At 34.8% G+C, this 10,862-nt stretch overlaps 1 protein-coding gene and 1 long non-coding RNA gene across 7 annotated transcripts in view; one reads left to right on the forward strand and one right to left on the reverse strand.

The window, feature by feature from the left end:
• The window catches only part of CDIN1 (CDAN1 interacting nuclease 1), a 129,520-nt gene that overhangs the window by 69,857 nt on the left and 48,801 nt on the right, over nucleotides 1-10,862 (reverse strand). For 3 of the 6 annotated variants that reach the window (XM_061463422.1, XM_061463419.1, XM_061463418.1), the window contains 4 exons: nucleotides 9,966-10,045; nucleotides 9,561-9,610; nucleotides 6,595-6,662; nucleotides 1,468-1,533 (listed from right to left, as the gene is read on the reverse strand). In XM_061463422.1, coding sequence (XP_061319406.1) covers nucleotides 1,468-1,533; nucleotides 6,595-6,662; nucleotides 9,561-9,610; nucleotides 9,966-10,045 — 264 coding nt within the window. Of the gene's footprint in view, nucleotides 1-1,351; nucleotides 1,534-6,594; nucleotides 6,663-9,560; nucleotides 9,611-9,965; nucleotides 10,046-10,862 lie in introns of all 6 variants that reach the window. The other 3 variants (XR_009745111.1, XM_061463420.1, XM_061463421.1) reach the window with 3 other exon arrangements.
• Nucleotides 1-10,862, forward strand: part of LOC133274335 (uncharacterized) — a 42,645-nt gene that overhangs the window by 19,559 nt on the left and 12,224 nt on the right. The window lies entirely within an intron of this gene.

The following is a 10,862-nucleotide window of genomic DNA, read 5'->3' on the forward strand; positions in this document are numbered from 1 at the left end:
TTTTTCACTGTAAGGGTAACTGAGCACTGGCACAGCCTTCTCAGAGAGGCTGCGGAGTCTCAGTCCTTGGAGATATTCAAAAGTCATCTGGACATGCTTGAGCAGATGACTACCAGAGATGCCTTCCAACCTCAGTCATTTTGTGATACTGTAATTTCACAATCTTCCCTGATAATTTTAGACTGGATAAACAACAACTGTTCCCTCATGTCCTTGGGTCCTTGGTAGCTTTCTGAGACCCTCCACAAATAAGAATTATGGAAGTGAACTAGTAGAAGATAACTGAAAACTCTCCAGGTGTGGCTTGACAACTGTCTGTGAACTGCAGATCATCAGGATGCCAAAGCTCACCGTTTCAAATACAGAGTACTTTAGCTACGCAGGTATTTTTTGTTTTGTACATATAACCTCTTCTTAACATCACTACCATTTTTCTTTTCTGGAAACATGATTACAAATACAAACATCACTGAACTTTTTGGAAGATTCTCATATGCATAGTTGTTTATCTATTAAATAACAGACTGTCGTGCTGAAAGATGGTATCTCAAGCACTTCCGAGTAGTGAGACATTTTATAGTACACATGTCAGTTCCTTATATCAGTGTATAAATCAGTTAGTAAGAATTCCAACTGTTGTCAATATGAAGAACAAAAAGCTAGTCACGTATATGACTTTCACAGGCTGCTTTCAGCCTTGTTTTTTCTGTCAGACACCTGCACTGACAGGTGCTGTGTTCTATGGAGGCAAAGTCATCATCTTTTAGCATGAAAGTCAATTTACAAAAGATGATTAATAATCCTTTACACTTAGACAGCATTGATGCTTCTTCTTCCATGGCCCAGCCACTACGTCAGCTGATTACCTTCTTACATGGCCTCAAGACCAGAAAATGTAGATGAGCTTTGACATGACCTTTATACCTACTTTTATTCCTTCTTGCTTCTTGCTACACAGGATTAAAGAAAAAAAAAGAGAACTGCAGAGTTGTATTTAGATGCAAAGTGATGGCAAGAGAATAATGGCACTACAACAAATCTTCATGCAATGACCTATAAGTGCAATGGTAATACTCTACACCGCTTTGAATTGATTTGGTCTAGAAGTCTAAAACATTAATAGGTATTTCAGAGTTCAGTTCAGAAAGACAGTGTGCAGAGCAGTTTAGAGGGAGCAGGCATCTGGGGGTTCTGACTGTTCCTTGGTTTTCTTTTTTGTGATAATGAGACAAAAACATGCAGCAACCAAAGAAGAAGCACTGGGTAATACTACTTATGAGCAAACCTCTCTGACACAAACTAGAAGTTCTGTTCTTAAAATTATTAGGTTAACTACCAAAGAAAAAAAAACCCTACTTTGTAGTATCCTTTAATATACAGCTGTATAGCTGTAATGTGTAGCTGTAATATTTTAGCATGCACTCTTCTACTCAAAATAAAACAATAACAATTCTTTAAAAGACTTACCTACTGGCACTTCTAAAATGAAGTCTGGTGTTTTGTCATAACCCTTTGCACGAAGCTGATCTTCAGCTATACATACAGAATAAGAACTATTGTTTATAAAACTCTTCTGTTAAGTAGACAGCAGCATAATTATTTTTATTTTAAATAAGAGTGCAAGAATTACTAATGCAGTCATACATATCTTTCTTATGCATGCAATGCTGTGTCAGATTAAATGAACCTTTGTAGAAAAACTGAAGCATGGATATAAAAATGCTTCTTTGTCATCCCTGCATTTTTATGTCTTCATTATAAACATCATTAATTCAAGCTGTCATATAGTATTTTATAACCTCCAAATATTCAAAATAAAGAAGTATATTTGCTGATTGAAAGAAGAGTCTCCCCACATTAGGAAGCATTAAGACTAATCCTATCAACACCACAAATGTAGATATACTGTAGCTGCCTTCTTGGTTTTATTTCAATGTTAGCATAAAGTTGTTAAAAAAAAGAACAGGAAAATCCTTTTCTTCCAGAAATTTATGAAGGAGAGAAGCCACAATTTTAGTTTCTCTTGCACCCTGCAATCTATAGAATTTATTCAATTTCAGAACATACAAAGACCTAGAAATTCTGCTAACATAAACTATACAACTCTATTGCTTACAAATATTAGAGCTGAATATTCCAAGAAACAATAATGACTGAGCAAGATAAAACTGCAGAAGACAAAAGACGCTTCCTTAAAAAAGAAAAAAAAGGAAGCCCAAGCAAGCCCTTAATATTGCCCTTAATATTTTCTAAACTATTGTCCTTGATTTCTGATACCATTACACTGGCATTTCTAAAACACCATTTATCCATTAGAATTTGGAGTGACCTGGTCATTCAATTCCAGGCATGGCTTTCTGTCTTCACCCAAGCTCAACTAATGGCACTACCTAGTAACAAGTAAGGCTGTGTAGCCCCTTAACACCTACTGGGCTGTTGACATTGTCATGCATCCCATTCGCCTTTCTACATCACCTTTGATTAAAATTAATGGTCCATTCTCACTGTTGGGTAGCTTATTTCCAATCCATTTATCAGGTTAGGACAGTAGTTTCATGGCCAATGTTCAGAACTCAGTTTTTGAATACTTTGTGAATATCCTGAAAGGTCAGCAGTTTGAGTCCAAGTAACATTTTAATGACAAGAAAAACATACACTCTTAGAAATCCAAATATTCTAAAAGCACCTAAAGCAAGCTCTCCTCCCCGTTCCCATTGAAGAATGTAAGTCTGAAGTGTTTTTTTAATACAGTGAAGTCATAACTGAAAGCGGGACAGGAGTGATTTTGCGAAGTAAGTTGTACATTCAGTTAGGTGTAAACTGCAATAGCTGTTTATTAATTTTGATAGGTGCAGTATTTCTTTTGAAATTTGAGAGTATTTCTTCACTGTAACCACACCATATTGTAAATACAAGTCTTTGCAATGCAACAGTTCACTGTATCACCTGATCAGCTATTAAACTTTTTAGGATTTGGAGACAGAATTGGTTGTTGGCTGTTTTTTCAAATTTGTCAACATTGTCAGGAATGTGGATAAACAGTGTTAAGATTAACAAAGTTCTAATTTAACAGAACGTATGAGTCGAGAGTTTTGTGCCATAACATAAAAATGAGTTAACTGTCTGTGATCTCTTAATCTTGATTAAAAAAAATTCACTTTTATCCAACTCTATTTAACTGTAGTCTGTTCTTAATTGTTTGAAACAGTACAAAAAAGACAACAGGATGTTCAAGATGAAGTTTTCATTGTTTAAGAAGACACAAATAGCAATAGAAAGTTCAGTATTTTTCTTTCATATCTAACAAATGCTAGCATCAGAAATTCAGGGAAATGTAACTTAAAAGAACCCACTGAAAGCCAGGAAGGGGTAAACATTTCACGATAAGTCAACTTGGCAAGTCTCAGAACTGGAGTCTGCATCAGCATTACTTTCAATATTCTTCTGCAGATTCTTTTTTTCAAGGCTACTTGATTACTTTTAGAATCATAGAATTGTAGAATCATAGAAATCATTCTGTCGAAATCAGATTGTGTGATAGTAACACATGGCTTTAGAAAGAACGTGGTTTTTGCTTTAAGTCTGTTTCTGAATGTTTTCACTTGGTTTCTCCTGACATTCTGTACTGTGAATAGCATTATAAAATAAGGTTAAAAACCATGTTTATTATTGATGTGAGATGTCTATCGTGTAGCAACATAATTATAGATTACCATTTCTTTATAAATTTGGCAGAGGGAGGAGGGGAGGAGAGGGGAAAGAGATACAGATACTTCCCACAATCACCATAAACCCGTTTTTTTAACCAAAACCCCACCAAAACAGAAGCTCTAGCTTTTCAGCCCACTTATGTTTCAGATTTGTCCAGAAGCTACAGAGGTAGTATTCTGCACCTTAAAAGAGATCTTTTAGCTTTTGCATGGGTTGAGAGAATAATTTAACAACTGACTGAAAGCCAGCCCCCAACAGCTTTGACAGTTACATTTATGCATCCTGAGATTTGAAAATTACGTTGAAACAGCACTACTAAGTAGTTTTCTACAGATTCCCCATTAATTTAGATTTCCAACAAAACTGCAGCTTCATCTTTATGGTAACTTCACACTCAATCATAACCATTTAACACATCATTGTTCTTATACTAGCCTCTGGATATAACAAAGAAACCAAACATTCTTCTGTTGGTGCATGAATGAACAGCAACTGCAAATTTAAGATTACAGGAGAAAACACTGACCAGATTTCATGATTTATATCCAGGCTACTACTGAAGGACACAGTGGGAACCAAAGGAGGATAAGATTCCAGACAAAGGTCAGTACCTCCCCATACAGCTAAAAACTTTACTAATATATTCATGGCAAAGGTACAAACCCATAAAGATCCTACGCAGAACCTAGAAATTCCTGGCATTTCAGTATGGCAAGTGAAACGGTTCGCCTGTTTTGAGAGAACACTGATCACTTTAATCCTAAGCAAAGTGATAAGTATTTGAAAGCTGTGTTTTTGTTGAAGAGAGGACATGGTAAATGATATGGTTCTCATGAACAGTAGATTAACAAAAAAGCAAAGTTAGTTTATATAGGTTTCAAATCAATTTCTGGGTGAACCTTACATCTGATCTGTAGGCTCTGAAAGCTAACTGCTCTAGAAACAGACAAATTATGTCCTGGAACTGAAGAGCTGTTTCATGCTCCAAGACTATACTGGGGCGATTTATATTCACCATGTCCTTAGACTCTCTGTTGCTCAGGTGAAGAGAGCTGCTACAAAACCTTACTATTCTTGAGGAATAGTAAACTAATATGGAAACTGCAGAATTTGTTTTTCGTAACACATGTTAAAAAGTAATGGAATTGCAATTACAGCAATCTAAGTCCTGGGCCATCTTCAAAACTGGAATGTAGTCTTTCTCAGAGCCTAACAAAGCCTGAATATAGGAAATACTGTCATCTCTTCTGTTTTGCTGAAGTTATCTTCAAGCAGTTTTGGAAGTAATTCTTAAAAAAGGAAAGATTTTATTGTGAGGGATTCAGTAGGGTTAATCTTGCACATACTAAGGAATTTTATTTTTTTTTTAATACCTAAAACCTTAAAAACACCTGCAATGGACAGAAATAATAAATACACCCATCTAACAGATCTTAAATCATGACTAAACAGTATTTCACTATGCATAGTATCTAAACAACAAACTCTCTCATTTATGTTTCTATTCTAATGAGTTAATCCATTCTAGATACTTTGACAACACAAATTTCTTAAAGCTTATTTTTAAAGATAAAACTGATGCTTATCCAAGGTCACAAAACATCAAAATTTAAATCTGATTTGTGCAGTACACAAGCTTGCACAAGCCGAATAAAATGATAATCATTGGGTTGAGGATTCATTTGTGAGTCATCTAGTCCATTCTCTCGTATCGTGACAGGATTGGTTTCATTACCAGCTTTGACAGATGAATGTCAAGTCTAGCCTTGAATTTTCCACTGAAGGTGATTCCATAACCTTCCCTGGCAGTTTGTTTTATACTTACAGCTCCTAGAACTGCTTAGTATTTTAACTCATCATCATCTCTGCAATTACAGCTTAAGTCTATTACCTGTACCTCTGCTCTTATAGCTAAGTAGGAAAAACTACTTCCTCACATTTTCACAATGTCATCTGCAGGTTTGTATGCAATACTTATTTCTGTCTTTTTTTCATTTTTTCTCTAAAATAAAAGATCGTACTAATTCTGTTCCTTAATTACATGGGCAAATATTTTAAAAACCTTAATAATCATTCTAATTTCTTAAATTTGTTTAAAGTTTCCAAAATATTAACGTGAGTCTAGATTTAAGAAAGATCATAGTTTCTGATAAAACCAGCAAAATTCCCCGGCCACACAAATTTAGTGCAACATCAACAAAAGATAGCATTTCACTTTGCTATTGTCTCATCATATAAGAAGTTCAGATTTAAGAAGTCACTGTTCAGTTTATTATCACAATAAGAGAAATGATGCTTTAAATATTAATCTTTGTTTTAATGGCACTCATGCACAAGAAACATAGTGCAGGCTAAAAGAAAAAAATGAAAATAACTTCATAATGAATCCTTAAAATTATTTTAAATATAGGGATTGTGAAATGAGTACTTGCATTAGTTAGTAGGCAGGGGCAAAAATTCAGCAGAAATTGCACAGAAAGCTAAATGAGTGAATTCTCTCGCAGTTCTTTAATACATAAAGCATTTTGAAGTTAATATTTCTTATGCTTCCTCCTAAGTCTCATAAGGCCTAGATTATGGCTAATATCTCATGACACCAAAAGTAATACTGCAGCAGATATTAAAGCATTTTTTTCAGCTACTTATTCTATAAAATATTAATTGCAAGCCTGTGCATGTGCTGTATATAGAGGGTGTTAGGTAACTGAGTTCCTGCTCAGTTCTAAATCAATAAAAGATAACATGTACAGCATCAATCATTTCTTACTCTTCCTTTACTACCTAATACAAAGAGTGTTGAGACTTATTTTTTTCTTAGGTAAACAGTCACTGAAATCTTTGAAGTTAAGGATTTGCTGGCTAGCCCCTACTACAAATTCTTACCTATGAAAGAGAGATTTTTTTCCAAAAGCATTTCTCGCAGCAAGACTTCATGCTCATGCCCGATAGCGCTGATAGCTTTAGATTAAGGAATGGAAGAACCAACTTCAGAAAAACATCACAGGTAAAATAGCTAATGATAAAATACATTTGCCTTCATCTGCATTTCTGAAGTGAACAATGATTTGAACTCTAAGTTTTTAAATACCTTACAGGGAGTTTTAGAGGCATTTAGCACTTTGTGAAAATTAGACTACTGTATCATCAGCATACATTTTACAAAAATAAGACCAGTTAAATCACATTTATTCAGCATAAGTAAGGCTAATATTTAAATTTTTGCTTTATTTCCCTCCCAAAATTAAACAAAAGTGAGCTTAAAACATGTAAAGAAATACCTTTTAATTTGCTCTTTACTGGCAAGTGTATCAATTCTCTAATTCAGCAAAGAATGAAATAAACTGCTTTTTTCCTTATGTTCAGAAATTGATAGGCATCACAGCCATTTGAAACATCTTACTGTAACAAAACATCCTTTTAATTCATTTTTCAGAAGCATGAACTTAGGGAAGGATGAAATATTTTCTAGTGAAGTCCTTTTCACTTCACTGACAGCCTGTTGATCCAATGTGCTATTCTTAGCAACATGTAGAAAAGTCACCACATTAAGTATTTTTAATGTATCTTCCTGGAGGTCAAAGTTCTGTTCTGGAAGCTTTTAAGAAGAATCTTATGGAACATCATGATAAAGGACCTTACATTAAAAACAGTTAAGTTCCTAACTCTGTTTAGAATAACTTTTGAAAATTTAAACTACATTACAATGAGAGTTAATTACTTAATTTATATCAGCACTTTATGCTAACCAGCAAAAATACCAATTGTATGGAATCACTGCATTTACACATATAGTTTTTATTAATAAAACTGTATATTATGTTAAACTCTATGAGCATTTACAGAACAAAAGGGGTAAATGAAAAACAGCAGAAATGTAAGAAAAATACTGCAAATGGAATTTATAATGCATAGTAAGCAGAAACACTTAGACTTAGTCCATAATAATACCTGTTATTGATGTATGGCAATAACCATGGGGCAAAACTTGTAAATAACCTCACAAGCCATTTTCTACTCATGCAATCTAGCAGCCTAGTTTCCCGTAAGCATCTGAACTATTACTGAAAAATAGCCTCTTGGCATTTACAAAGAGGTTGACTTCATACTTTAGTCCATGCATATACAATTAGATAGTTATATTTAAAATCAATATGCAATCCTTCAGAAGACATTATGCTTTTAAAACCTTAACTTTAAATTGATTTTAAACTATTTTATGCACCTCAAAATTAACATCTAATTCAGCAACATACTTGCAGATAATGCACTTGCACAGTTTAGTATTAAACTTTTCTGTACCAAAAACGGAATTAAAAAAAATCCTCATTATGCTTACTGATGTCACTGCAGAGTCAATAACTTCACTTGAACCAGAATCTGAAGAGGATAGAAAAGACTTATAGACTGCAGGCAAGTTATTCTTAAAAACTGGTCATAATTCTACATATTCTGTTATTATTACTTTAAAAAATGACACTTTCAGAAGACTATAGCCAGACTGTTTGTCATAAAAATATTAATCTTACATTACTAGATGTGAAAATTAATGATCAACAATCTTTTAAAAACTGTGATTTATTAGATTAATCCACTGTCATAGAGCTGTATTTAATGTTGAAGATATGAAGATATGTTGAATGAATACATAAAATTATGATTAAAACCAGAAAATACAAGTATAATTAGAACTTCATCCTGCACCTGTTAAAGTTAATGGGAGCAGGGCTGAGTCTGTAGTAGACACCAGGCAAGTATTTCTAATGGAAAGAACATATTTTTAACGGGTGACTACCACATGTATCACGCCTAAAAAAAGTGCTTTTCATGCATAACTAAACATCACTGTAGCTGTTCTATCCTGCAACTGTACAGTGAAATCAGGATCTTCCCCCAGACTTCATGCAGAGATTTATGCAAGGAATCCCCAGGACCTGGGAGCCAATTGCCTTGCTAGCTGGCTCAGTGATAGGAGGTCATGATTTTGAAACTCTTCCTTTCACAGCAGACTGAAACAGAAGAGCTACTCATTCAGGACTTCACTGAAGTCTGGTCTTGTTAAAACCCGGTCTAGTGGAAGGTGTCCCTGCCCATGGCAGAGGAGCTGGAACTAGATGACTTTAAGGTCCCTTCCAACCCAAAGCATTCTATGATTCTATGAAAACAGAGTTAGGGTTGCAGTGATCTTTCCTAACAAATTATACTCTTAGTCTGGAATACCCAGCACTGAGAGGTTTCCCCAGGATTCTCACTGGATATTGAGGATCTCTAATTAACTATTTCAACACTAACCCCACACCCTCCCCCCCCCCCAACCAAACCCAACACCCTTAAAATTCAAGCTACATAGGGTTTTTTCCTACAGCTAGACCCATTTCCTTTACGAAGAAGAGAAAGTAAAAGAACTGCATGGAATGTCAGAGTTTCAAAATACTAACTGGTCAATCATACCTGAATTGCACTTGAAAACCTTACAATTAAAACTCAACAGAAGAGTTGAGATTGGAAGATATCTCCAGAGATATCTAGCCCAACTCCACCACTCCAAGCACTGTTGTCCAGTCTTAATAGAAAACCAGACATGAATTTCAACTAATCAAAACCAAAGAGGTTCAATCAGGCATATGAACGTGTAGCCAGCAAACTGACAACTTCCCGTGCCCCATCTGATTCTTGTTAAACAGTATAAGAGAAAGCTTTGCAGTGACCCTCTAGTTGATTGAATGCAAAACAGAGGAGTATGAAACGTGTTTTGTGAAGCAGAACTTTATGTCAGGTTAAAGCTAGACACATCTCTTCCACACAGCCTAAACTCGTCAATTGTGCACCTAAAATTTTATGGGAAAGGATACTGTTTGATGCAGTCCACCAGTGGTCCATAACAACAGTCATTCACAGTACACTGCCGACAAATAAGAGAAGTAGTATAGTGATGGGCAATGCGAAACCATTATAGTTAAAAAGAACCTTAAAAACAGTAATTACTTTTCTTCAAAAAGGCTATCAGATGCTGTTCAGATTTAATCACAGAAAACAAAACCTGCATGCTTTTATTCACTATAAAAGCAAGCTATTAAAAACTGAAATGCTCCCCTCACAAATACTGCATTGCCATTTATGGTGCACCCTGACCTCACTGATAGTTTATGATGACAGTAATTAAATGAGGTTTAAAATCTTTTACTCTGCTAGACAGATAACAGCACCGCCACAGGAAAAAAAAAAAAAAGAAAGAAAAAAACAACTGTGATTAATACCTGATAGACTTGATTTGCCAGAACTCCATCTGGAATCTGAGAAGGGTCCCGTAGCATACTATTAATAAGAGTTTTGGAGGCTAAAGAAATAAGGAACAAAAACATACAAAACCCCTGTTAGCACAGTTATCCACTTGGCAGGAAGAGAGACACACTTTTATAAAAAGAAAACATTTATGATGCAGATAATTTTGAAAAATATCAAACCAGCAACTACAAACTTTGTAGCTACTTAAACCCATTCTGATACAATTAAAAGGCTTGAAACACCAAAGGACTGTATTAGCACAGGGTGAAAGCAGGCCCTTGTCTACTTAACCAGTTTTACAGGACAATTTGTGCTTCAAAAGCATCTTGCAGCTCCTAAGGAAAGTGCTTAGTATAAAGAAAATGTAACTCAAAATAACAACCACAGCCTATGAGAATTTAAGGACGAAGGTATGTAAAAATTCAAAACAGCCTCTAAAAACAGTGTTTGGTCTGAACAATCTTAAGCACTTTATGATTTGATGATTCTAGTTTAGCAGTTTTCAAATTTATTTATTTACTTATTCAGTGTTGACACGTTTATCTCACTGTACTTAAAAGCTGGTAAAAGGCTTTCTGTGCTATGTTCAAATGTATGAGACACAAAAGAAATCAGAAGTGAATTTAGGAGTATTTACCAGTCTTTCATTCACTGAGATTGATACAACAACAAAAAAAAAACCCAACCATAAATCAGGAGATGCCTTTAGTTTATTTTCAAATAGGTCTTGCAAGCACAGGCATTATCTCTCCAGACGTTTAATCTGGGTAGCTGCATACACTATTTAATTACTAATAAAGGTGGAAAAACTAGTCTAGAAAAATGCTCTCTAAAAAAATTCACACACTTCATTTTATGATTTCTTAGAG

This window comes from Pezoporus flaviventris, unplaced genomic scaffold, assembly GCF_033815535.1.
Source record: "Pezoporus flaviventris isolate CSIRO_AGI_PZ_B2104156 unplaced genomic scaffold, CSIRO_AGI_Pfla_v1 ptg000036l, whole genome shotgun sequence".
In the NCBI taxonomy this organism is placed as follows: Eukaryota; Metazoa; Chordata; class Aves; order Psittaciformes; family Psittacidae; genus Pezoporus; species Pezoporus flaviventris.